The sequence below is a fragment of the Helianthus annuus genome, chromosome 6, assembly GCF_002127325.2.
Source record: "Helianthus annuus cultivar XRQ/B chromosome 6, HanXRQr2.0-SUNRISE, whole genome shotgun sequence".
Lineage (NCBI taxonomy): Eukaryota > Viridiplantae > Streptophyta > Magnoliopsida > Asterales > Asteraceae > Helianthus > Helianthus annuus.
In genome coordinates, this window is record NC_035438.2 from 58377150 (window position 1) to 58389843 (window position 12694).

Sequence of the window (12694 nt, forward strand, 5' to 3'; positions counted from 1 at the left end):
ATGTATGTATGTATGTATGTATGTATGTATGTACGTACGTACGTACGTACGTACGTACGTACGTACGTACGTACGTATGTATGTATGTAAAAAAGTATTTAAATAATTATGTAAGAAATACTCACGTTCACGACCAACTTCTTTCAGCTGTGCTTCAAGGTTTGCCAGATTATACCTGTATATTTCCTCGGTGGAAGACTCACACAATGTATTAAACGAACGAAAAAATTCTTTCCACTCCTTCTCAGTGAATTTCTGCTTGATGTTCTTATTGATATTTTGATTAATATGGAACCGACAAAGTTACTTGTTCGCTTTTGGGAAAACTTGTTCACATGCGTCAATTAGCGCCGAGTCCCTGTCTGTTATGATGACACGCGGCTCCATACAGTCCACCAACATAGACTTGATCCTCTCCAATACTCATATGTAGTTTTCTGCCTTCTCTGCAGAAATTAACGCATGAGCAACCGAAAATGATTGGTTAGTTGATGTCATACCTACGACCTACACAAACGGAAGATCGTACAGGTTTGTTTTGTAGGTGGCGTCAATCATGAGCACATGCGGGAACACACACCACATAGTAAATGAAACTAGGTGGACAAAGAAGTTATCTTCAACTGCGTTCGTGGTCTCATTTTCGCGCATGTAATATGTTAAGTCTTTTTCGACGAGAAGGTTTTCGAGTTGTTGCATTAGAGATTCTCCGACCATCTTTCCGACATTGACCTTCTGAACAACATTGTGTACATCTTTCGGAATAATCTTTTTTATCCGGGTTCTTTTTCGTCAACGTACGCCAAATTTTAAGGTTTGGAATATCCTGCTCTGCCAGCTGCTCAATCAGTCTTTTATCCTCCGAAGAAAGCCTTCTCGCATACGCGTGACCCTCCAAGTTTTCAATAGGAGTGTGGTTGTGCCTCGCGTCCTTCACCTCTATCTTCCAAACACTTCCCTTTGCTTCCGTAAACCCTGTCAACTCAAACGGGCAACCTGTTTTCTTGCTACCTGTTTTCCTCACTGTAGCTACAATCTTGTACTCTCCACCAAGACTGCATTGAAACTAAACCTTGAAATTACTTCCTCTTTTATTCGACCTTTTAATCACAATGACGTAGCCATTGTCCTTTCCCGTCTTCTGTACATAATCCACCAACTCATCAAGTGACGAAAATTTTCGGTTTGTATCAAAAGAAAATGTAATTGGGTAAGAGCATTCCTCATCCTGCTCACCACCCACTCCCTGGTCGGGATAACCTTGCTGTACATAGTTACGCTCACCACCGTAACCGTGGTCGGGATAGTCTTGCAGTACATAGCTCCGCTCACCACCGTAACCATGGTCGGGATAGTCTTGTTGTACATAGCTCTGCTCACCACCGTAACCGTGGTCGGGATAGTTTGGCTGATTGTACGGATATTCAGCCTGAGGATACGGTTCACCTCCATATCCGTAATCCGAATAGCCGTGTTGTGCGTTGGAGTCTTCCATAGGGACATTCAAGTCCAGCTCCATCGTATTGTCATGATAACGAATGCCAAATATAACCTCCTCCTCCCTCGTGGTGGAAGGGATCGGTATATCGTACGAGGCAGAAACAACGGCTCCCTCGTATGAATCTGGAACAACGGACTCCTCAGAGTATTCACCGAAAATGCAGTTGCTAAACCACGACATCGTAATCACTGAAAAAATGCTCTCCTCAACAGAATTTTCACGGTTCAAAACAACAAACCCAACTGAACCTCAACTTTTTGAAATGGATGATTTTTTTTGAGAATACGAGACAGAACACATGGCCTGCCTCTTAAATGCATGAAATGGGGTCGAAGCGCCGTGCTTTGGCCAAAGCGCGACGCTTAGGGTTCTAACGTTCCACTTTTTGTACAGAATATAACATCACATCAAGTCTCATCACCCCTTGTCTGCAGAAAGGACCCTAAACGGGGCGCTTCAACGTATAGAACAAGGACATCGTACACCATCACATCACCGTTTGTCTGGAAAGTAGGCCAAAACGCAAAGCAGGGCGTTTTAGGAGATGTGAAAATAAGATTTGAGTGTGTAAATATGAAAGTACTTAAACAAAAGCAAATATAAAAGGAAAAACGAAAAAGAACATCAAATATTTCTAAAATTTATTTAACCTTTAAGTATTTGATACGTTTGCTGATATTCGGTAATCTTTTCATTCGATTAAATGTTAATGAGGAAACAACCCTTGTCGCTTCGAATGACAGTAATCGAATATATCTTTATTTCTTTTATAAAGGATAAATAGATGAAACTGTGAGATATCATGTTTACTTTTTCCCAAATGAGTTTTGCGTGTAACATCGGAAATTTGAGGTGACACCTGTTATTCCACATTTACTGACTGTATTTCGGCAATGAGTAGCGGTGGCTCACCGTACCGGAGATTCCGGAAGGATGTGGAGTCCGGTGGTGGTGGAAGTAGCGGTGGTTATGATGAACATGAGTCAGATCCTTTTGATATTGCTCGTACAAAAAGTGCACCGGTTGACCGCCTTAAAAGATGGAGGGTATACATACATACATACATATATATTGTTCCTATATTTTCTCATAAACATTCTTGATGTTTTCATATGGTTGAATATTCTTGACTACATGATTTACCTTCCGGTTTTGTTAATGTTTGGTTAGAGTTGTGTCTTGTTAGAATTTTTTAACATGTTTTTTTTTTAATGATTTGTTTTTTTATTGTATACAATGTAATATGTTACCCTCATACCGTACCGTACCAATCAATATTGTTTGTTTTCTTCACAAGAAGACTTCCGTTTATTGTTGATGTCCCGTGGAGTTCGATATGGATGTCATTTATAAGAGGTACCGGACCTCGGATACATTGGCAGACCCAGGAATTATTTGCTGGGCGGCGGATGAGTGGTTCAAGCATATTTTCAAGGGGTGCAGACTGTTTTTTTTTTTTTGCCTAAAAAGTACACTAATTTTTTTTCAAGGGGTGCGTCCGCCCACCCCAACACCACAGTTGGTAGGTGGAAGTGGTATCAGGATGGGTGATCTTCTGTGAAGTCTCTGCTAAGGCGACGAAAAGCAAATTCGTGTTTCTCTGGGCAAAATGAAAACGGACAATATTGGTGGTATGAGAGGCTGGATGTTACAATAGACTGATAACTTTTGGGCATGAATTGAGATGTGATTCTATATGAATGGCTCATTGTGTGAAGGATCAAAGTTTTTAGTCATGACATATTAGAACAATATAGTGTGCTTTAGTGATGAAGGTGCAATCCTTAGGAGAGCCAACCGTTACTATGTTGCAAAATGATTTGATATACAGTCAATGCAAATTCATAATATATCTAATGGTTTGATTTGGATGAAAATATGTGGTTTTGTAAATGAACAAATAGAAAGATCTAAATGGAAAAGTGTAGCAAATAAAGATAACCATACTATAATGTGATCATATTCTTCCATTTTTGTTACTCTTGTTTCCTTTTGATGCTGCTAAATGCCTGAACTAGTTTCTTTTTATGATATAGCAAGCAGCATTGGTATTGAATGCTTCCCGTCGGTTTCGATACACTTTGGATTTGAAAAAGGAGGAAGAGAAGAAAGAAATTATCGCGAAGATCAGAGCTCATGCCCAAGTCATACGAGTAATGTTATCTCATATTTGTACATAATCGTATACGACGTGAATCCACTTATGGCTCGTTATATCTGTTTTTCAGGCAGCATATCTTTTTCAAGCGGCTGGAGAACAACCAGATGGTACTTTTCTTCTCATATGTTTCTTCTGATATTTAACTACATACCTTAATAGGCATTGATAGTCGATTAACTTGTTGACGCCCTCTTCGAAACAGGAACCACGAAAGCTCCTCCATCTCCCATTCCAACGGGTGATTACGATGTTAGTCCAGAGCAACTTGCTACAATGACAAGAGACCATGATTTTTCTGCTTTGCAGAACTTCGGAGGGGTAATTAAGTTTGTGATAGATGCACAAAGCACGTTTGTTCATCATCCTCTGGCTGATCACATTGTTGTTCATTTCCGTTCAATGAACGCAACAGGTTAAAGGATTGGCAGAGATGCTGAAGACGAATCCCGATAAGGGAATTCATGAAGACGAGGCGAACATCTTAGATAGGAAAAATGTGTTTGGATCAAACACATACCCGCGGAAAAAGGGGCGAAGTTTTTGGGTACTTACTCTTCGTCTTTCTGGGATAACTTGATTCCTTTTGATGTTAGGTTATGTGATAATTTGATTAATTACATTCTTTCTGTTTGATAGAGGTTTCTGTTGGATGCTTGTCGCGATACGACCTTGATCATCTTGATGGTAGCGGCTGCTGCTTCTTTGGCTCTAGGAATAAAAACAGAGGTAAGCGAATCATATCTTGTTTATCATAAGATAATAATATTTCTATTTCTTTATTTTTTTTTTAAAAATCTTGTACTGTATTTTCAGGGGATCAAAGAAGGATGGTATGATGGAGGAAGCATAGCTTTGGCTGTTATAATCGTCATAGTTGTTACAGGTACTTCATTAAACAAACATTGATATCGTCAACGTTAGTTTGTGTTATGAGCAGAAACTTATTGTCTAAATGCTTGATTTGTGTTCTGTAGCTATAAGTGACTATAAACAATCACTCCAGTTTCAAAACTTAAATGAGGAGAAGCAGAATATACAACTGGAGGTGTGTTTTCAACGAGTTATTTCTGTTTTCGACAGTTTTTTTTATATTAGTCGTACTGACGATAATACGACATTGGTAGGTCGTACGCGGAGGAAGAAGGGTGGAAATTTCAATATTTGATATTGTTGTGGGGGATGTCATACCTTTAAAAATCGGAGATCAGGTCAGATAATACGTTACTCATTTTATTAATCTAACATTGCCCTTGTGATTTCTGTTCTTGCTTATGTTGACACTTTAACTATAAATAGGTTCCTGCTGACGGAGTTTTAATTTCCGGTCACTCCCTTGCCATTGATGAATCAAGTATGACCGGCGAGAGTAAAATTGTGAGTTCCATGAAATATAAAATATTTCATTTTTTTCCTCTTGGTTTGTCGGTCAGTATCATTTTTTTCACATGGTGAAACAGGTTAACAAAGATCACAAATCGCCATTTTTAATGTCCGGATGCAAGGTGGCTGATGGCTATGGTACTATGCTGGTACGAAAGATATTAACGTCTTTTATTTCCAAATCACCTCCGCTCCTTTTCAAGACATTGATGGAACTAACAATTATGTTTACATAATTGTTTTTAGGCGACAAGTGTTGGAATAAATACAGAATGGGGATTGCTTATGGCTAGTATTTCAGAAGATAACGGTGAAGAAACACCGTTACAGGTTAGTTCTCAGTGCATGCTCTTTCATAGTTATAAAATCACTCCAAAGTTCTTATGAGTGTTGACTTTGACTTTGACTTTATTAGGTGCGGTTGAATGGAGTCGCGACGTTTATTGGCATAGTTGGGCTTGTGGTTGCTGTATCTGTTCTTATTATCCTTCTTGCTAGGTAATTTAACTTGACGTGCATTATAACCATAATTTTTTATGCTCTTTCTAGATTTGAGATAATAATTTTCTGTTTGTTAGGTTTTTTACGGGACACACCGAGGATGCAGAAGGAAGACCCGAGTTTGTTGCTGGAAAAACTAAGGTCGGGGATGCTGTCGATGGCGCGATCAAAATTTTCACTGTTGCAGTACGTATTTTCCGCATGTATACTTAACGATTGTCCTAGTTGACTTTTAAGTATAGTATATATAAACTATTTGTTTGACTTTGAAAATGTTACTTAATATTGAGTCCCAAAAGTCAAACCTGGGCATATACTGAGAAGATCATGTATTTTCAAAATACTAATTCTTGAAGACTGTGTAGGTGACTATTGTTGTCGTTGCGGTTCCAGAAGGGCTTCCGTTAGCTGTAACGTTAACGTAAGCTATCCGTTTCTCTAGTCATTTGTGTTTTTTGTTTCTTTTTTAACTAATTTTTGGTCGTTTTCTTTGACTGTTCAAACGGCTAAACTGTCCGTCATGTTGTGTGTATACAGGCTGGCATACTCGATGCGAAAAATGATGGCAGACAAGGCATTGGTAAGTTTAACTTCAACTTATCAAAATCTCTCTGTTTTGACTTTCGTTTTTACGTTATTTGATGTTGTCGGTGATTGTGCAATTGCAGGTTAGGAGACTATCTGCTTGTGAAACAATGGGTTCTGCAACTACAATTTGCAGTGACAAAACCGGAACCTTGACATTGAATCAGGTGGGATATTATCGATTTACGGTTCTCATTTTTTCCTCTTATTATCAACTGATAAAGTTTGACCGTCAAGGGGGTGGCGCAGTGGTAAAGTCTGACCTTGTTTACCTACTTATCACATGTTTTTGTTTTCTTCAGATGACAGTGGTAGAGTCTTACGTATGTGGGAAGAAAGTAGACCCGCCAAACAACACGTCTGTATTACCGTCTGGAATTGTATCTCTTCTCATTGAGAGTGTAGCTCAGAACACAACCGGCAGTGTGTTTTTGCCAGAGGTAGTTATCTTTTTTCTAAACTTATATAATATTCCATGATATGTAATTGTATAGAGACCTTCAACATATGTTCAATGACAAATTTCACCGTGTCATTGTTTGTGTTTAATAGGGTGGCAAAGACGTTGAGGTTTCGGGATCACCAACCGAGAAGGCCATTCTTCAATGGGGGCTCAATGTTAGTATTTTTACATCTTTTTATCGTTAATATGACGTGACACTAATCATTGTGTCGTAATTGCAGCTTGGAATGAATTTTGAAGTGGCCAGATCGGAGTCTGCAATTATTCAAGCATTCCCGTTCAGCTCAGAGAAAAAGCGAGGCGGTGTTGCCGTAAGACGGGTAATTTAATTTCACAGCCGTTTATATATTTCTTGACCACATTTATAATTTGTTTCATGATTTACTTAAAACATTGCTTTTTTCAATATTTTTTTCACAGACTGATTCTGAAGTTCATGTTCACTGGAAAGGGGCTGCCGAAATCGTGTTAGCTGCATGTACAAGATACATGGACAGTAATGAACAGCTTGTACCCCTGGATGAAGGAACGACAGAGTATTTTAAAAAGGCGATTGAAGATATGGCTCGTGGAAGTTTGCGGTGTGTTGCTATTGCCTACCGACCACTGAACGGGGACACTGTGCCAACAGATGAAGAAGAACTAACACACTGGGAATTGCCGGAAGGTGATCTTGTTTTGCTAGCAATAGTTGGTTTGAAGGTATGATCTTGTTCTTAACCCATGGAAAACGTGTATATCTAGCTATATTTATACCTTATATGTTGTGTTAGATGGTGACGTTGTTTGCGTTGTAGGATCCGTGTCGACCCGGTGTCCGGGATGCTGTCCAACTGTGCGTAAAGGCCGGTGTTAAGGTAAGAATGGTGACGGGTGACAATCTTCATACCGCAAAAGCAATCGCGTTAGAATGTGGAATACTTGGGTCAGATGCGGACGCTACCGAGCCAAACCTAATCGAAGGGAAATCATTCCGTGCAATGTCAGATGCACAACGACTAGAAGTAGCTGAGAGGATATCGGTATGTGATTTTACAACAATACCCTCATGATTGATGCATGTGACAGATGACATATGCGTGGTGGATAATGACAGGTGATGGGGAGGTCATCTCCTAACGATAAGCTGTTACTCGTGCAAGCTCTGAGGAAAAGAGGACATGTCGTTGCGGTTACTGGAGATGGAACTAACGATGCCCCTGCTTTACATGAAGCGGATATCGGTCTTGCTATGGGTATTCAAGGCACTGAAGTAGCAAAAGAGAGTAGTGACATCATCATATTGGACGATAACTTTGCTTCGGTTGTTAAGGTAGTTGATCAACTTAAACTTACAAAACATAAAACCGAATTGTATATTGTGTGATCAACTGATTAATGTGTTTTGTCTGTCACATAACAGGTCGTCCGGTGGGGAAGATCGGTTTATGCAAATATACAAAAGTTTATCCAGTTCCAGCTTACGGTGAACGTTGCTGCCCTTATAATTAACGTTGTGGCTGCGGTGTCCTCTGGTGATGTCCCCCTGAACGCAGTGCAGGTATCGCTCTTGCTTTCAATTCATGCAAAAGTTATGTCATTGGTAACGTGAAACAAATGGTGATTGACTTTGTTACGTGTTTGTTTCTGTGTAGCTCCTTTGGGTGAATCTCATCATGGATACGCTCGGTGCACTTGCACTGGCTACTGAACCGCCCACGGATCACCTAATGGACCGCCATCCCGTTGGCCGCAGGTTACATTTTGGAACAACATTTGTAATGTTACAGTTTTGTCAACTAATTATGTCGTTATCTTCTGTTTCGTTTTTGTCTCCAGGGAACCTCTTATAACAAACATTATGTGGAGGAATTTGTTGATACAGGTATTGCATTTTGTCTTTGTAAATTTTTTTACGTGAGAACATATGACTAATGATATATTTGTTGAATTGTAACGATAGGCTCTTTATCAAGTGTCGGTTCTTCTTGTACTCAATTTCCGAGGCAGAGAACTCTTACATTCACAGCACGACCCTAAAGAGCATGCTATCAAAGAGAAAAATACTCTCATATTCAACGCGTTCGTCTTTGCTCAGGTGATTAGTCCCAACTTATTTTAGCTTCGTGTAAATTCTTCTTTCAACACCTACTGTATGGAAGTCACGAATTATTGCAACTGCAGATATTCAACGAATTCAATGCACGGAAACCAGATGAATTCAATGTTTTTAAAGGAGTTACAAAAAACCGCCTTTTTATGGGAATCATTGCGCTTACCGTTGTTCTTCAGGTAAGTTTCAAACACGTTCTCATTTCTTCTCTCTTTCTCTCACAGAAACAGATGTATTAAAGTCGTAAATCATGTATTCCAGGTTGTAATAGTCATGTTTCTCGGGAAATTCACCTCAACCGTAAGGCTCAGTTGGCAATTATGGATCGTCTCTCTTGTAATCGGAGTTATCAGGTCAGTTGTGTTTTCAAAATCAAACCAGAGTTAACTTTTTCATGTTTTTGCCCTGATTTGACCCATTTGTCGTTTTTTCAACCCGTCATCAGTTGGCCTCTTGCTCTTGTTGGAAAACTGATACCCGTCCCCGAAAGGCCCTTGGCTGATTACTTTATCAACATGTTTGCATCTTGCAAAAAGCCTAGAAACCAAGGTACATATATCGGACTTAAAACGGTTAAACCGACTGTGTAATCAAAACAGATGGTTATCAACTTATAAACCTAAACTCGTGTTTCTTGTTATCACAGGTTCATCTAGAGGAAACGAGGAAAATTCTTGAATGTATGCGTAGCTATTGGAAGGGTACTTTTGTTTATTATCATAGTGTTTGCCCTTCCGGACATAATCAAATGCTAACATCTATACATCTAACGATACCTACGGTTTTGAGCTCGTTTGGATTTTTTGGTCAAGATTTGAAGATTTTCTTGGAATTGTTTTATTATTTGGAATCATGTTCGGTTGGTGCATTGTTAAGGGTTTGTGTTTGATGTCGTTACCATTTTGTTATTATTCGCATGGCCTAATCCGAACAAACTGTACATGCTTGAATAGTGTGTTTTATATTCAAAATGCTTAAAGATGCGTGTAACAGTTGCGGTCATAGGTAACAACATCATTTGATGAGATTTTGATGTAGCAGACAATGAAAATGATGCATGGCCTTCTCTACCATAGGCGCATATCGGCCGCTGTCATAAGCTGGCGATTCCAACCCTCTCTGAACCGATTCACACAGCATGATATCTTCCATCTACAAATCATATAAAAAATAAGTCACACGATATGTGAAAACATAGCCCAACAGCCGAGAACCCATATAATCTTTCCGTACCTGAACTTTCTCACTGTCTTCTAAACTCTTAGCCACAAAAGCTTCATCATCCTACGACGACGAGGCAGGCGTTATACATTATGCACCACCATGCATATGTCGAAGTGAATATGATTAGGGTAGGTTCATGAGTTACCTTAAGAGACGCATCAAGGAAGTAATCAAAAATCACTTTGCATCGTCGGGGTCCTAATGGAAGTACTAGATTGGTGTCCATCCATGGCCCGTACCTATCCTAGTCCAAGTCAGGACAAGAAACGGTTAGAAAGAGCGCTACCCAGATGCAACGGGGTGCGTGCTAGTAGAAAGCAATACTTAATCAAGAAACTTGCCTATTCACCATGAAGTTTGGATAAATAAAGGCATATAAGGATTTAGATCCAAGCCTATCAAAATCTTCTTGACCCTGCACTTCACCTCCATCACATCTTTGTATGCTCACTTTCTCATACACCTTTAAATAAAAGTAAAAATGTTAATAACATTTGAACTATCAACTATATGTAACAATATGTCAAGTGAAACATCATTGATTGTGAGATTTAAAAAGTAGCAAGCATACTGTGGTGGAATACGAGTCGAGCTTAAGACCTGATGCAAGATCTTTATGCGCGAAAGGTACATGATACCCGCCATCTAAGTAATTGTCACAAAACACCTGCAAAACAACACACATACCAATGTAGCCTTCTTCCTGGATAACACGAATTACATATGGGCCCTGACCCCGAAGGACTTGCACATGTGGGCCCTGACCCAACAACTTAAACCCAAGGTAAAAGACCAAACCTTCCAATTGCACTCGATAGTATATTCGCGTCTGCAAAGATAACTTAGAGAATTATCGACCCCATTGGTGCTTAATATCTCGGAAGAGCTACCTAGCCATTCCATTCCGACATCATCATCGCAACCTTGTTGGGAAAACACCTCTTTTTCCATATTGAGAAGGATAAATGGCCCCCAAATGGCCACGCTCAATGGAACGAGTCCGAACTCCTAAACATCAAGACTAGCATATGGATTAAAGATCATAGAACTGTAAATTCATTTAAAAAGAAATAATGCATACTCATTTACATATAAGGATATAAATGGGACCGACCCACAAAACGAAAGGAACGGGGCCATACTTTGACATTAAAGTTCTTCATCCCTGTTATTCTGGTTGCTTTCAGAAGTGCTCCATTCAACCCGTATGTCCATCCCTGAAAAGTTTAACAACATGTGTTTATTCTCTTAAAAAACCGAGCTTGTACATGCTTGTACTTTCAAGATTCGCCAACGAACCAAGAAAACACGACTCCTCGACGGTACAAGTGAACTCACATGATAAGGGCATGTAAAGCAAGTTCCTTTTCCACTTCCAAATGCTAGAAGTGAGGCATGGTGGCGACAAACATTATGAAACGCACGCAACTCGCCATTTTCGTCACGACACACCACATATTCTATGTTTCCTAATCTGCCACATCCTCATTTAATTAAACGAATCCGATCAACAAGAACCCGATACGTCCAAAAATAAATACTAAACTTACCTTCCAGTAAAGAAACTGTTGGCCTCCTGAACTTGTGCAGTACATCCTTAACAACAATCAAACATAAACAACATATCTTAAACCCTCTGTACAAGCATTCAAAGTCAAGACCTTTTCATACTATTCAAAATTCCATCATTCTACCTAACTTCTTGAGACAAATGTACACTTTTGACTTCTAAAGTCAAACCATACAATATCAATAATTTAGTATGATTCATAATTGATCATTTTTGGTTTCTTGCAAACCGAATATAATTCTTTCAAACAGTTATCTTCATAAATGGCATGTCAGTACAAGGGACAGAAATTGAATTATGTGGTGGAGTTGACTTTAAAAGTCAGCCAATTTGACTTTTGAGGTCAAACTATTACTATACATTTTTAGTCAAAGATAATCAATTCATCATCTCCAATTTCTTCCAGACTAAATATAACTCAATCAAACAGTTATCTTCACAAACAACATGTCAATAAAAGGTACATAAAACAAGTTATACAGTGAAGTTGACTTTAAAAAAGTCATACACTTTGACCTCAAAAAGCAAACAGTAACATATATACACACCCAAATTAATACAAAGTAACATAAACAGGATATGGGATAACATGATTACCAACAGCCTGCCATCCTTTGAAGAATACTTGATCAAATTCTAGAGAGAGAAACTCAGGGGAAGTGTACCAAGAACTGGGTGGGGTTAGGGCTTCTTGAATTGGGATATTTGGGTTGAATTGTTGGACCAGTGAATGAGATGATTTGGGTTCATGGGTGTTGCTAATTTGTGATGATTTGAGTGACCGGGTGTGTTGTAGGTGTGAATTTGGATATGGGTTTCTAGTTTTGTTCAGGTTAGAGAATTGAAGATTAGTGGGGTTGATCGTGATCATCATTATCGTTGACATTATCGATCTTGTTGTTACTCGATCTTGGTTTTGTTTCAGGGTCCAACAGTAATCATAAACAAGGTAGAGGATTCTGTAAAAAAAGCCTAAAGTGCGAGAAAGGTAAGAAAGAATCTCGGCCATTAGATCTTTGATCTAATGGTTGAGATAATAGGGACCAAATTGTAAAATATTTTTATTAATTTGGACTGAATTGAATATCTAGGGGCAATTGTGTCTTTTTATCCCTATTTTCTAAATCAAAATCCCTACAATTTCTCTCTCTCTCTCTCCAGATCTCTCTCTATCATACGTTCATAATTTCTCTCTCCATTATCAACTCCAAAACCAC

At 39.0% G+C, this 12694-nt stretch overlaps 2 protein-coding genes across 3 annotated transcripts; one reads left to right on the plus strand and one right to left on the minus strand.

Moving 5' to 3' along the window:
- Window positions 1-2311: 2311 nt before the first annotated feature.
- LOC110865694 (calcium-transporting ATPase 8, plasma membrane-type) lies at window positions 2312-9662 on the plus strand. Its single transcript, XM_022115018.2, has 31 exons — window positions 2312-2547; window positions 3538-3654; window positions 3730-3769; window positions 3865-3980; window positions 4075-4206; window positions 4299-4388; window positions 4476-4545; window positions 4637-4707; window positions 4787-4870; window positions 4959-5036; window positions 5120-5191; window positions 5289-5372; window positions 5458-5540; window positions 5621-5729; window positions 5909-5964; window positions 6081-6123; window positions 6212-6295; window positions 6431-6568; window positions 6681-6746; window positions 6813-6911; window positions 7012-7293; window positions 7389-7613; window positions 7688-7903; window positions 7994-8131; window positions 8226-8326; window positions 8410-8455; window positions 8534-8668; window positions 8755-8862; window positions 8945-9036; window positions 9129-9232; window positions 9330-9662. The coding sequence occupies exons 1-31, from the start codon at window positions 2395-2397 to the stop codon at window positions 9359-9361; spliced, it is 3264 nt and encodes a 1087-aa protein (XP_021970710.1). The 5' UTR covers window positions 2312-2394; the 3' UTR covers window positions 9362-9662.
- On the minus strand, window positions 9568-12413 carry LOC110865695 (choline monooxygenase, chloroplastic). 2 transcript variants are annotated; one of them, XM_022115019.2, is made up of 10 exons: window positions 12075-12410; window positions 11458-11503; window positions 11246-11381; window positions 11050-11124; window positions 10706-10915; window positions 10479-10574; window positions 10249-10370; window positions 10053-10146; window positions 9917-9967; window positions 9568-9835 (listed from the first exon to the last, which is right to left on the minus strand). In XM_022115019.2, exons 1-10 carry the CDS (start codon window positions 12361-12363, stop codon window positions 9698-9700), a joined length of 1257 nt encoding a protein of 418 aa, XP_021970711.1. In that variant the 5' UTR covers window positions 12364-12410; the 3' UTR covers window positions 9568-9697. The 2 variants fall into 2 exon arrangements, 1 of the variants encoding a protein (XP_021970711.1); XR_002550887.2 differs by having other exon boundaries at window positions 9626-9835; window positions 10053-10151; window positions 12075-12413.
- Between the last annotated feature and the right edge of the window lie 281 nt (window positions 12414-12694).

Coding starts and splice junctions, on each gene's coding strand:
- LOC110865694 (XM_022115018.2), top strand. CDS start 2,395: ATGAGTAGCGGTGGCTCACCGTACCGGAGATTCCGGAAGGATGTGGAG. Junction 5,037..5,119: donor TGACCGGCGAGAGTAAAATT/GTGAGTTCCATG, acceptor ATGGTGAAACAG/GTTAACAAAGATCACAAATC. Junction 6,124..6,211: donor TGATGGCAGACAAGGCATTG/GTAAGTTTAACT, acceptor GTGCAATTGCAG/GTTAGGAGACTATCTGCTTG.
- LOC110865695 (XM_022115019.2), bottom strand. CDS start 12,363: ATGTCAACGATAATGATGATCACGATCAACCCCACTAATCTTCAATTC. Junction 10,575..10,705: donor CTATCGAGTGCAATTGGAAG/GTTTGGTCTTTT, acceptor GTTGTTTTGCAG/GTGTTTTGTGACAATTACTT. Junction 9,968..10,052: donor TCCTTGATGCGTCTCTTAAG/GTAACTCATGAA, acceptor TCGTCGTCGTAG/GATGATGAAGCTTTTGTGGC.